The sequence below is a fragment of the Lottia gigantea genome (assembly GCF_000327385.1).
Source record: "Lottia gigantea unplaced genomic scaffold LOTGIsca_13, whole genome shotgun sequence".
NCBI classification, from domain to species: domain Eukaryota; kingdom Metazoa; phylum Mollusca; class Gastropoda; family Lottiidae; genus Lottia; species Lottia gigantea.
Genome location: NW_008707425.1, coordinates 3,660,654 through 3,675,312, shown reverse-complemented (window position 1 = coordinate 3,675,312; position 14,659 = coordinate 3,660,654). Strand labels below are relative to the sequence as shown.

The following is a 14,659-nucleotide window of genomic DNA, read 5'->3' as shown; positions in this document are numbered from 1 at the left end:
ACATGTGAATATTCAGCTTTATGTACTAAAAATCAATTTTTCATTAACTTATTTGCATAATTTTCATTTCATTTCATTAATCATACCTTTCAAACTCCTGTAGTCTCTATTGTGTTCAAAAAACAAAGTTATTCCTAAGCCTAGGGCAGTAACTCAAAAAGCATTCAAGAGTAGTCTCTATTGTGTTCACAAGCCATTTGTTGACGGACAGACAGAGTGACGACAATATACGACTACATTATAATGTAGGTGAACACACAGTGGCAGTGACTCTTATAAATGACTATTTGCACAATGTTCCACATTTGCAATTCCCCCCAAAAATTTGTTAATATGATGTTAAAATTTCAATCACAAAATATTTGCAAAAAATATTATTTTCAAATTCAAAATTTTACATTTTATCTGCGGTAATTTCTGTCTCGACTTCTTCTACGTTCACTTTTATATTTATCATTACGTTCATATTGGTTAGATCTCTGTCTTGGAGATAGTGAACGCTGCCTTTTATATTTGGTATCTCTGTCCACTGATCTGGAACGGCGCCTTTCTTTTTCCTTGTGCTTTGACTTCTTTTTATGCTTTCTCCTCTCACTTTCTGAATCTGAATCACTGTCTTTTGTTTTATGTTTCTTAGACTTTTTTGAATGTTTATGTTTCTTACTCTCTTCATTATCATCATTATCAAACACTAAATCATATCCATGACTTTTTCGAGACTGGTCTTTGACAGAATATTTAGATCTAAAGTCATCCTTTGATTTGTTGAGTTCACCTAGTTTTCCTGATTTTCTCAATTTAGAGACAGACTGACTGAAATCAACATGAATTCTCCGATCATCAATAAGTACATTGTCCATTTTAAAATAAGCGTTTTCACATGAATTGGTCTCATCAAATTCAATAAAGGCATACTGTAATGATTCTCCTGTCTTTTGGTCTTTAATAACCTCACAACTATTTATTTTACCAAATCGAGAGAAAATCATTTCTAAATCCTCAGCTGAAATTATAAACATAATTAAAATAACGATTCAAAGAAGAGTTAAAAACATGGCCTTTTTGTATCCTTAAAATTTGTCTGATATGACTTTGGCTGGATGCATTTAACAAAAAAATAAAATAATCGTATTAGTTCACTAACTTGATCCTTTATTTGTTCTTGGTTTTAAATTGGGAAAATGATTATAATTGTCCTCAATTTCCAAAACCCTATATTTGATTGCAGAAGAACTATGCATTGAATTTTTATTAAAAAAAGTGATCCAGTCAACTGTTAACTACTTTTAGTGGAATTGCTAGAACCACAGACATCTGGCTGAAAATTTGAATGCTGAAAATTGATGCTATCTCTGTAAACAATACACATTAAAAGTTTAGAAAATCTCTTTACATTCTCTTAAAGTTACAGTGACATTCTCCTAACCTGTGGTGACTGGATTTAATTTACAAACAAATAAAACATTATCATCTGGATTAACTTCAGCCGCTGGTAAATCTCCCACCATTTCTAATATCTGAGCATTAGCTTGAGCTTCTTTCTGTTCCAGCATTTCTCGAATTTCATCTTCTGTTTTACCCTTAGTGTCATCAATTTCTTCATCAGCACCTGAAATGGCAAGTCAATGTCCCGGATTAATTCTGATATATATGATGTTAAATAATAAGCTTCACTATTCAAATTCATGTGTACAATCCATTACTATTCAAAATTTTTACAAAATACATTAATTTATTCCGAAAAACCTATAATGCTCAACTAATTGAAGTTAAAGGAACAATTGCACCATTTTTCGGGGGTTGATTTGAGTCTTTAATATATGCAAATAGTCTTCAGAAGTTGTAGAAATGTACAAAAATCACATAATTCCTTCAAATATATCTCATATTAGGAATTTATTTTCCTACATAGATTTAAATAAATGTATTTTGTATATATGACAGTGTCTCCAGAAAAGACGACTCGTCTTTTTGACTTTCAAACGTGAACAATTTTGGACACAAATGGATTTGAATCCTCAAACACTATTACTGATTGGCTTAGCTTAAAAGTTCCCGTTTCTGAGACTAAAGTATGATTGTTACACCTGTCCCTTTAATACAACATTTCATTTTACTATTGATCTCAGGAGTAAATAATATGACACTGCCACTTTTCAGCTATAGACTAAGGCCCTAAATTTATAACAATCATGCCCTTAGCCATAGAGAATTGTGCTTGACAAAATTTTTTCTATGATCAAACTACCTGGAGGTTTAACTTTAATCGTACCCTACTCTCAGAAATGGGATTTTTTTAGCTAAGCTAATCAGTAATAGTGTTCACAGCTCACCATCTATAGCCTTAAAAGCCATGTGTGTTCAGAATTATCAGTCTTTTCTTGAGAAACTATATAGAAAAGATATTCCTAGTTTGAGATATATTTTAAGGAATGATGCCATTTTCATATTTTAATCTAGTACTTCTGAAGTATATTCAAGACTCAAATAAACCCCTCAAAATGGTGCACCTGTCCCTTTAAGCTTCAACTTATATTCCTTAAAAGAAAGTCTAGTTTAGGATATTGTCGTGTCGAATTCCATTATTTCTACACTTACCTATCCTATCACTCTTTAACATTTCTTCTGTAGGTTCTGGAGATCTTGATGGTATTACTAAATCTGGAGGGTCATCGTAAGGATCATCAAGAATAATGGTATGGTATATTCTAATATCTCTGTATGGTCTGTGTTCAGCATCACAATAAGCCTCATTTAATTTCTTTAAGACATCAAATCCCTCAGCAACCTCTCCAAATACTGTATGTACATTGTCCAGATAGTCCAAATTATCACCCAGGGTAATGAAAAATTGGGAACCATGCATACCATCACCATTATTTACCATAGAAATTAATCCCTGTTTCTTGTGCTTAATTCTTGGATTTGTTTCCATTTCAAAATATCTTGCTTGTTCACCATAAATGAGTGCAAACACTGACGAACCTCCCTTGCCGGTCGCTGTCGGATCACCAGTTTGTGCAACCAGATTACTTTGGACGGAATGAAACAAACAAAAATTGTAGTATTTGACTTTGCACAGTTTCAGAAAATTTTGACAACATCTGGGCCTTTCATCAGTAAACAGGTCAATAGTTATGGACCCAAGAGATGTTTCGACTAAAACCGACATAATATCCCTATTAATGATATCAAAGTAATGAGTCAAAGTACAATATATAAATGCAAATATCTCAAAATGTGAAATCGAAATTTGTTTTCGTGAGTTAGTCTTCCATTACAGGAAGTTGTTACAACCAGCCGCTTATATCATTGTTAAATAATTTCCGGTTTTGTCGTTATTTTCGTTTTAGATTTATCATCTGAATGAAATTGTGATTTTGTGGGTCAATTTCAAGAATTAGTACTTTGATAAACAAATAGATTTATTTTATAACTTTTGTAGATAGATAGTTAAATCGATTCTTTTGAAATAATATTCGTGACCTTAAATGATGCCAGCGACATTTACTTTCTAGCAATGGCAGACGATGAAAATCATGTGGTTGGTAAAACAACCTTGTCTGGAAAAACAGATCAGAACACAAGTAATGGCACAGATATTAAGAAAGAAACACAAGATCCTGAACTAGACGATCTTTTAGACAGTGAGTTTCATTGATCAAGATCTATTTAGCCTTCAAGTTTTGTCTTTGAGAATGTTAAGCACCCACCCAGCTCATAGCCAGACTGCCAAAAAAAGAGCAAGACCCATGGCCTTAGTCCGAAACATATGCATCTAAGCCAATCCAGCCTCTGATAGATATTTTGACAGTTGAATGATCGCTCACAACCAAAGCCATGTATAAAGATATTTCCGATTGTTTGGTCGTTATTAAAACAAAAACCTCCACTAGTTTCAAAATAACATCTTTATTTCAATCATTTGTGTAGACGAGTTAACTCAGTGTTGTAGACTAGATAACTCAAGGTTGTAAACGAGCTAACTCAGTTTGTTTACGAGTTAACTGTTGACGAGTTGACATATAGACGAGTTGACTAATCATCTCTTGAATTACCAGTAGACCAAGTGTTTTATTGGTGTTGGGCATCACGACTTTTGTTTTGTTAGTATCACATGACACTTTGACTTTTGAACTTTTAGCTGCTCATGCAGTTCTAAATGGCCGAAACTGTCTGTTGATGGTATTGGTGGAACCGGAGATGTGACATAAATGGTATAGGGAGAAATTGATGGTATGAATGAACTACAAAAATATTCACCTGCAGATGCAGAATGTCCCCATTTTACAGGGTCTATTTTTTCTCTATACCAGTCAGACATCTGTCCAAATAGCTATAAGAGGCTGGAATAGAGACAGATGTTTCAGTCTACCCAGGCCCATGCCTAGTCAAAGTCCAAAGACCACACTGACCATATCACAACAGTAGCAGTAGCATTAGATCTAGTGTACTCAGTATTATAAGTAGGGCATATGAAGTCTAGTCTAGTTTCTTTTTTTGCTATTTAGCCGGCACCTTCATTTACCCATGCGCAGTAAAAAAAATATCAAATCAAACAATAATGGGCTAATGTCAAATATGTGATTTAGTGATTTTTTAGTGTTAGGTAGGGATGGCCTTCTTTAAGGTTATTTTTAGGTTTAGTTTTAGGGTATCATTTTGCACTTTATTTTTATAATAGAAACTAGGCCGTTCCATGGATAAGTATCCATTTGCGCAAATTAGGTGAGAAGACACTAGGCTAGGACTTTCTGACTCATTTATTCCATACTATTCCTGTACTATACCAGTACCACTCCATATGGATGTTCTTGTGTTCTTGCTCAGTCCTATAACTTCTGGGGATAGGCTGCACACCCACGGTAAAAGGGTCAGTAGGATTTGGGCTAGGAGTTGATTTAGTCTTGTTTACCTACAAATTTTCTCAATTTATGATAGAAAAGCTTAAGCCTAATTTTTGACAGTTATTGGCTGAGTTCAGGTTCAAATATAGCCACTTTATTTACCGTTCATCCACTAAACTGCTATCTCATTTTGTAGCCACTATTACATAGTACCGGTATATCTCTTGAAAATCACCTCTGTGTCAAGAAAATTTTTTTTTGTCCTACTATTTTGAACAGTAAGAGGGTATCTCTAAAACATTATTCAAACTAACTGCACAAACAGTACTGTCTCACTTAAGGTTAAGCCTACATCACTGTGTTTTTGTAACATTAATTAATAACAATGTTACCCCCTAATATTCTTAATATGTACCGGTAAATGAATTGTAACGGAGAAAATTGATAAGCTTAACATCCTTTCAGGTGCACTTGAAGACTTTGATAAACACAAGCAGCCAGAAGAAGTGAAAGAAAGTCAGTCTAATGGGTCTCCTCAAGTAAGTTTTAACCACACTAAATCAGGGTTGGCTGATTTAAATCAAGTGATTCTGAAAAGAATAAAACAAATTATTGACAGTATCAGATGTAACAAAATTTACTAAGACTATCAATATACACCAGTCCTAGGCTTGTCCTGGATAGTTTATCATGCCTACTAATACAGCACACTAGGTGTTACTACTCCTTGGCAAACTATTTGGTCTGCGCCCCTGTCACTGATAAAGAGAAGATGGATTGAATTGATCAGAAAGACTATATATTATGGTCTCTTATGATTTTATATTGAACCTATATTTCAGTTGAGTTACAGACACTTTGATTTTTGATTTAAATAAAAAAAACACCTACCCTGCACTGAATAAGTATACTGGGTACCTTGTATAATATGAAGCTATTGACAAAATTATTTTGAATTCTTGAAAATTAAGATACTTTCAACAAAGTTATAAGCATAAATTCACAAAATGATGAATAAAAATGGGTTATATTCCCTGTTCAATGTTAGCTCTTGTTCAAATCACCAAGAAATTGTATTTAAAACAGAGAAGTTGTATTAATATTGAAATTTGAAGATATTTGTTCATCTCTCTGCAGGATGCTGCAGGAGGTCCAGCTTCAGAAGATGATTTGGCTGATGAATTTTCAGATCAAATGGCTGCACAATTTGAAGAAGCAATGAAAGCATTTATGTCCCAAGATCCAACCATGATTCAGCAATTAGAAAAACTTTCTGAAGTAGCTGGAAAGGCCGGTATGTCCATTTTAAAACCTCAGATTTGATCATATTCCATATTCCAACAAATTTCTAAACAGTAGCCAGTTTAATTGTTAATCCTTGACCTTTTGAACCCTGAGTGTAAATGAAATATAATGCCATCTACCCTGATAATAAAGTAATAAAAGTAAGAGCGTATGACGTTAATGTTGTATGACATCACTTAATAACGGCTGGTATACCGGCTGCTCGGGTATATAGTTGTATGACATCACTTAGTAATGGCTGGTATACCGGCTGCTCAGGTATATATTGCGTTAGTGTGTGGCCGGTAAACCGGCTGCTAGGGATGAAAGGGTTGAGCGATATTTAGGGGTAGTGAACACATTGAATAACAGAACACAATTTTATGGTATTTTACTCCTTAGTTGTTTTGCACACTTTTCAACAATGTCATCAACAGGTGTTATCATCTTTCATTTGACCTGATGATGACAATGTATATTGTTGAAAGCATTGTGTGCAATAAAACTAAGGAGTAGTATACCATAAAATCGTGTTCTGTTATTTAGTTTGATTGTCGTTTCCAAGACAATTTTGTGTCATTGAAAATAAAAATGTTCAATTGTATGGTCAGTGCTTTGATCGATCATTCATTTTTTATGTCACCCACATCTCTCTATGTCCGTCAACATTTGCTTGTAAATGCTCTAATAACTAGATTTTTTTATGGAATCAAATGAAATTCGGTATGTGTAGACATATTCATAAAACGAAGATCAAGTTCGAATTTGAGCTATTTTCGTCCGTTAGAAGCCGAGTGATTGCTCTTGCCCCAAAATCTTGAATATTTACCATCCGAATGCCGCAGTGGGCGTATATGGCTGTAGTCCACTATCTTTCAAATAAGTAAACAAGAGAGAGCTATATTCATTCATACTTATTTATGGCATTTTTCAGAATTAAAACTTGATGTCAGTTTCTCCTACAACAAAAAAAAAGTCTCTTTGTTAGCAAGACTTTAACAACAGTCTATATCAAATACTGAGATCTATAATCTTGTAATACAAATATACAATTCACATAAAAGAAAAATCCTTTTAGCTGAAAATGGCTGTTTTGTGTATTTAAGGTGATTCTGTTGAGGCACAACAGGAGTTTGCAGCAACATTAACTCAAACATTATCTGGACTAGCACAGAATGCTGAGGGATTACAGGTAAGGTTGGAGATGATTGGTTAGTCAATAATCTTCAGGTTTCTGAATCTGGTAACTAATAAGAGATATCATCAAAGATCAGGTTGGAGTTGGTTTCAATTTTAGTTTTAGTTTAAGTTAATCTCTTTATTCAACTGATGTTTGTAATAATCATTGGTTGAGATGTCAAAAATGTAACTCCTGTTTACTGAAAGCTAACTTACTTTTTAAAAGGGACCAAACCTTAATGTGCGCAATATTACATATTCTCAAAAGCTTTATAGCATTAAATCACTGTCTAAGCACTACCAAACTTTAACTTGATCTCAATAGCAATAGTCAGTTTCAGACCATTCTGTTACAGCGATATTCTTGTCTTATTTAGACATTTTGAATATTTCATTTAATTTTTATCAGGAACAACCATCTCCAGATGAACTCAACAGTGTGTTTGCTAGTATGGGAATAGGAGCTATGGGAGGTGAACCAGGTCAAGAGGCTGATTTTCCTGCTATGCAAGGAATGATGCAAATGTTATTATCTAAAGAAGTTTTATATCCCTCCTTGAAAGAAATAGCTTCTAAAGTGAGTATGCCTGCTACTATTATTCTTCAAAGATTTTCATGTACATTTAATCTTTTAAAGGTACAGGTGTGCTATTTTGGCTGGTTGATTTTAGTCTTGAATATATGTAAATAGTCTTCAGAAGTACAAGAAATGTACGAAAATCACATAATTCCTTCAAATATATCTAAAACTAGGAATTTTACTCACTATTTCTATATATGTCTTTTCTATATATCACAGAGTATCTTAAATTGAGGAGTCATCTTTTTAAAATTTCAGTTTCTGAGACTAAAGTATGATTGGTAAAAAAAATGGCCTATCTGTCCCTTTAACTTGAAATTTGCAAGTTTTTGATAGAAATTTCAAGAAATTTATGTGTATATACCTCACTCAGAAATGGCCACTCTTTGGCGGGTCAGTTATATATGAGCGTATAATGTAAATTTGTGGTCAGTCACAATCAAATTTTTGAGCGTTTTTAAACCGACTTGTACTGTTAGTCTTAAAGCATCTGCCTCTATTCCAGTCTCAGATGGATATTTCGACAGTTGTCAGCTGGAGTAGAGTCGGTAAAAAATAGGCCCTGTTAAAAGGGGATTTTCCACAGATGCGTTTTTTCTAACATAATATTAAATTTACGGACTGTAAATTAGTGTTGTACTGTAACTTTCATTTTCTTACTATCAGGTGACTTTGCGACTTTTGACTTTGACGGAACATGAGACGCTACATAAATGGTAAAGGAGAAATTGCTGATTGAACTGAACTAAAAAATATTCATCTTTTGAAATATATGTGCACCTGCGGAAATGCGGAAAGTCCCCATTTAACAGGGCCTATTTTTTCTGTCTCTTCACCAGCCGACATCAGTCCAAATAGCTATCAGAGGCTGGAATAGAGACAGATGGTTCAGTCTATGTATCAAGTTGAATGTATTTAATATTGACAGTATCCTAAATGGTTAGAAGCTAATAAATCGGTTGTGGAAGAAGTAGAATATACTCGTTATGATAAACAATATGAATTAATGAATGCTATATGTGTTGAATATGAGGCAGAACAGGAAACAGATTCAGATGACGTCAAAAGAGAAAGATTTGAAAACTTAATGGGCATCATGCAACAAGTAAGTCTGATTCTCACGTAATATAAGTCTGAATATTTGCTTCCCTACTTATGTGTTTGTATACTTATATTTGCATAACATAAGTGCTTTATGACATGATTAAGGCCTTTCATTTTGTGTTGCATGAAAGCTTTAGTGGAAACTTAATTTCTACCAAGTGTCTTTGTAAACACTGAAAGCTACACTAGTGCTGGGAATAATTATCGATATTTCATTTCAAAATCAATTATTGCAAAAAAATAAGATAACCTTCTCTAATAGTGCCACAGGGACCATAATAAAAACACGTTTTCAGCAGTCAAGTACTGTAAAAATAATAGTTCAACTAAAGTCCTTATTCTCGTATGTTCATCCATTACATTGATTGTATAAGATCATAACAATCATTAATTTTTCTCATTGACAATAAATTAATACAAACATTATTTACTAGGAATATAATTATAATTAACTCAATACAGGTACCGATATTCGGGCATTACTTTCAATTATTTTTCACACGATTGTAGTTGTCTCCCTTTGTTCTATTAAGTCTTATAAGGTAACGTGATTGGATAATCACTACTGTTTATAAATAATCACAATTCATAAAAACAAGCTGTAGTATTTTAGTCTTGGTTGTCAAGAACGTGCATTTATTTGGATCGTTAGTGATATGAACACCTGAATTTCTAGGCCTAAAATATGAGTTCATCAATATTACTATTTTATGATGATAATTTTAAAATTGATTCCCAGCACTAAGCTACATCTCCTTATTTTATTGAAACTACAACTGGTTCTTATTTTCAGATGCAAGAATTGGGGCAACCACCTAAAGACATTGTTGGAGAGATGGTAAGTCGTGTAATGTTCTGTCATTTACATGAGATAGTCCGCATTCAAAGCATACTTTTCGTTCCAACTCTAACTAATTTCGTGCGACGTATACTTCACGTAAAGTAAAATTATGCTTGGTTAGAAGTTGACAATATTTTCATAGCTTTAGAAAGGTCCCGGCATCAGCAGAATGATATGAGCTCTAATCACTAATTCACTGAACATGTATTCTGTCCAGCGTGTCATCAATAACAAAATACTTTGGCCATTACATTACAGTTCAAATGAAATTCATTCCATAAGAATACTATTCTGGTGAGATCAGAAATACTGCCTGAAACACTTGAAAATATTGAGAACTCTCAACATATATTCGGTTCAACTAGTTAACACCTTGTGACAAGATAAATACCATTGATCTCAAATATTGTAATATGTCACAGAGTTTGTTGTTCAATAATAATAGATTATTAATGCCTCGCTTTTGAGACACTGAAAGCAATGGTCATAACGCAAATTACGTCATCCATTGATAAGATGGCAACGTCATTTGAATGAAAAGCCTAAATGACATCACTAAACACCCAATCAACAGCCAGAAAATGAGCTACCTTCCCTTTATAATTTCATTAAATAGCTTATTTAATTCCCATTTTAATGATGTCGAGTTAGTGGGATTGGAGGAAATGGTGATGGAGACGTCAAGGTGGAGATTTTACTGCAGTGACACGGTGCTGTTTGTTTGCATTATGAGCCTCAACCTGGATTCAAAATGGCCGTCATGTGAATAAGGTCTGTTGCGTGTTGCCTGCTCCCATTTGATTTCATTTCACTTATATGAAGTTTCATCTAGAATGCATTCACATGTAAAAATCAAATGATGATATATTTATATCTATACAGGCACCAGGGTTAGAGTTTGATGATAATGGTTTACCAAAATTACCAGGAATGGCCTCCTCGTGTTCTATAATGTGATACTTAATTAGTAATATTCATCATAAATTTCAAATCATCTGTTATATGGTAGCAATTACAAAATTTCAGCTTTTTTCTTTTTTAATTTCTAAATCGAAATCGAAAAAGAGTAGGTTAATGCTGCTGTCCTGGCAAAATTTCTCTGATTGCACCATGCATGGCGTTGTCTAACACCCTTAATTTCATTTCATTTCATTTTTAAAGAATTTTTCAAGTAATTTGGATTAGTGAAAAGAAGATTCTATTCAATTGCTGAGTTGGGTTTAATTGAATTTAATTTTGAGTACAGAAAATACTGTAAATTTGTAGTTGCTGATCATGTGTGTGCTTAGTAGAGTCAAAATGTGAGTGTAGTGTGTGTGTACGAGCTAAGTTGTAGGAGTAATTGCCACAATTATCAGAAACATCATTTCAGTACTCAAAGCAGACAACCAGATCTACATCAGGGATTTTCACCAAGGGGGTAGTTTTGAAGTTTTTAGTAATGAGGCACTTTGTAGTCTACCATTAAAATCTTTGGACAATTATAATGTATTCAGTCAAGCTATATTCTCTGACATTGAAAAAGATTGCAGGGAAAACTTAAATAAAACAGGAAGATTTAAATAGAGGAAGGGGGTAATACAAACAATCAAGCATCTTGAAAGAGGTAATAGAAAGAAAAAGGTTGATAACCCCTGATATAGATGGTTTATGTTATATTTTTTCTGGTGGTTACTATGCTAGTGTTCCCTGATAATAAAATATCATTCTTCAAATCATGTTCAGCTGAAAAGTTGTTAAAATTAGACAAACTTGATGCTGACCATTAACAATTACTGTTAGAAGAGAGCTTACAATACATAAAAATATTGTTGAATATAGAAATTTCACAAGGTTGACCACAGAGTTCAGAATAAGGGAATTATCTAGAGATCTGTTTTTTTCTCAGATAAGAAAAAATATTCAAACCTTTCTTATACATAGTGGTTTTTGATTGGTAAATTTTCAGGGAATGTTAAAGAGGTTTTCTATTCTTTCTCAGTGTATTAGAGACTAAGACAGCATTGATTTGCATCATTCCCATTTTCTTGCAAATTATCTTAACAAATATCTTTAAGCAATAATTTAAACAATAATTTCCTATCAAGGTTTATTGTGAAACCCATTAATGTGGTTGCCTACAATGAGACTCACCTATCACAGTTCTGTATTTAATTTCATTTGATGTTTCTAATTAAAGTTGTTCTTCTGATGCTGTACAATATACAATTGGATCAAATACTTATAGAGAAATCATGCTTTCTATGTGTTTGCTTTATCAGCATTTAGAAGTCAAAATTCCGCTATTGATATTTCTTTTCTGAATTAACATTTAACTGCTGGCATACTTGCCCAAACTATCTATCTGTATTAAATTGTAGACAACTGGACATCTGAGTTTCAATTTGAAAGTGGTTAAGGATAGCTGAGAATGACAATAATAAAGTTAAACTTGAAATTCTTATGTATAAATTATGTTTGGAATATTGGACTTTTGGTTGAAATACTTTTGAATATAAGTAATGAACCAGTATGCATTTTGAAAAATTGAAACTATTTTGTGTCTACTATAAATGATTGATAAATTAGAAATGTATATTAAGAGCTTAAACGCTGAATATTCTGCATAGTTTTAAGTTCAAAGTTCAGTTTGAATTTTAATTACACGTATGTGATTTTTATGCGCTCACATTGAAATGTAGACGTATATTGCTGCCATCTCTGTCCATCCATAAACACTACATAGACTACAGTTATAATTTGATCTTGATGAAACTTTGTATGCATATATATGTTGATGAGATCTCAGTCAAATACGAATTTGATAGTAATCAGTTGAACAGTTTTGGAGTTATTGCCCTTGACTTTGAAAAAACGTGTCAATTCAGTTTGTATCCAATTTCGATGATACTTGGTATGCATGCATATATGGTTGATGAGATCTCGGTCAAGTTTGAATTCGGTAATTATCAGATGAACGGTTTTGGAGGTATTGCCCTTGATGGAAGAATAGATAATGGGCTCTAGAAGTCGTATTTTTCTGTCGATTTTTTTTTGGGTTTGCATTTTTGGAATCTACTGACAAAATCTGAAGATTTATCACAGACATTTTTTTTGCCAAATTTTGCATTTGTTTTGCTTTTTGTCTAATTTATCTGAAAAAAATTGAGCAAAGACAGTTTAAGACAGTAAACAAAATGGTACAGTCAGATTTTCAACTTCATTTCCGGTTTAAACAGGAAATCGATTTCCACTTCCGGTTTAATAACTTCCGGTGTCATTTGTACAGGTCGCAAAATTTTATGCTGATAGGTAGACAAAGTTATGACAAAAAAAAATGAAGAAAAAAAAATCTGGACAAGATGTGAAACATTGGCCGCCATTTTGATTTTTCTGAAATGATTCGATTTTTATACGCCCACATGAAATGGGGGGCGTATATTGCTGTCACCCATGTCCATCGGTCCGTCCGTCCTTCCGTTCACAATTGCTCGTAAACACTCTACAAGACACCATTCTGGACGGATTTTGACAAAACACTCTAGAAGGCACAATTCGGATTTTGACGAAACATGGTGTGAGTGTTCATAATCACCCACGGATGAACCCTATTGAAAATCAGAAGAATCGAAAAATATTTAGTATGAGTTATTGCCCTTGTTCTTGAAAACGGGTTCAATTTTTAGCTTGTAAACACTCTACAAGACACAATTCTGGACGGATTTTGACAAAACCTGGTATGAGTGTTCGAAATCACCCAAGGATAAACCCTATTGAAAATCAGAAAAATCGAAAAATATTTAGTATGAATTATTGCCCTTGCTCTTGAAAACAAGTTCAATTTTTAGCTCGTTAACACTCTAGAAGGCACAATTCTTGACGGATTTTGATGAAACTTGGCATGAATGTTCGTAATCATCCAAGGATGAACCCTATTGAAAATCAGAAGAATTGAAAAATATTGAGTATGAGTTATTGCCCTTGTTCTTGAAAACATGTTCAATTTTTAGCTTGTGAAAACTCTAGAAAGCAAATATTCAATCTTCAGCGCGAGACTGAATAATAAAACCAAGTTTTGTCAAAATCCAGCAAGAATCATGTCTTTTAGTTTTTTCACGAGCTAAAATTGAACATGTTTTCAAGAACAAGGACAATAACTCATGCTCAATATTATTCAATAAAGAGTTCAGAAGAAGTGTATGACTGAAGGTTCATTCTGGTAATTGTTACTGTACTGCTAAATATTTCTATTCAAAAATCAAAGCTGCCAGTAGGAATATATTACCTTGCCTGGCAAGCTATCTTTATTCAGACATAACGGTTTATCCGATTTGAATGATTTTGGTGTCAAATGAAAGAAGATAAAAAAAAACATGATTTTAGGAAGCCGTTTTTCGATTCTAGATTTTGCTTGTCTGCAACTTTCGGTTGAATTTTTTCAAAGTTTGAAGGGTCATATCTCGTGATCTTGGGCTTTGATGACCTTGACCTTTATAAGACCCAAGGTCCAAGGTCATTGACCTAAGCTATCAGTTAATACTTTGACATTTGACCTCCGGCATGTACTTCCGGTTTTATAGCTGTCCGAAACCAGCCAAATTCGCAACATCCGGGTTGAATTACTATTTGTTTACATTTTGGGGAAGGGGCATAACTCGCATAGGATACATTTGTTCAAAAAGGAACTTTGCACACAATTACCTCATCCTTTTGGCCAGTTTGTGTTAATAGGTCAGTTGTTTCAGCTTTATAGTTCCAAAAAAGGAACGGGTTTTGAAATTTCCATATGTTCAATTTTCGTTTTTGACCTTTATTGACATTTGTTGACGTATATCTTTTGACCTG

The 14,659-nt window shown here is 33.4% G+C and overlaps 2 protein-coding genes across 2 annotated transcripts; one reads left to right on the top strand and one right to left on the bottom strand.

The window, feature by feature from the left end:
* Positions 1-413: 413 nt before the first annotated feature.
* Positions 414-3,172, bottom strand: LOTGIDRAFT_64187 (hypothetical protein; the record flags this gene model as incomplete). Its single annotated transcript, XM_009049083.1, has 3 exons — positions 414-1,003; positions 1,427-1,609; positions 2,599-3,172. Coding segments are annotated over 3 exons (1,347 nt in total), but the record flags the coding sequence as incomplete, so codon positions are not given.
* Positions 3,173-3,524: 352 nt separating this feature from the next.
* On the top strand, positions 3,525-11,404 carry LOTGIDRAFT_185973 (hypothetical protein). Its single transcript, XM_009049082.1, has 8 exons — positions 3,525-3,647; positions 5,313-5,386; positions 5,985-6,139; positions 7,236-7,323; positions 7,720-7,887; positions 8,819-8,995; positions 9,788-9,832; positions 10,718-11,404. Exons 3-8 carry the CDS (start codon positions 6,042-6,044, stop codon positions 10,790-10,792), a joined length of 651 nt encoding a protein of 216 aa, XP_009047330.1. The 5' UTR covers positions 3,525-3,647; positions 5,313-5,386; positions 5,985-6,041; the 3' UTR covers positions 10,793-11,404.
* The last annotated feature ends 3,255 nt before the right edge of the window (positions 11,405-14,659 follow it).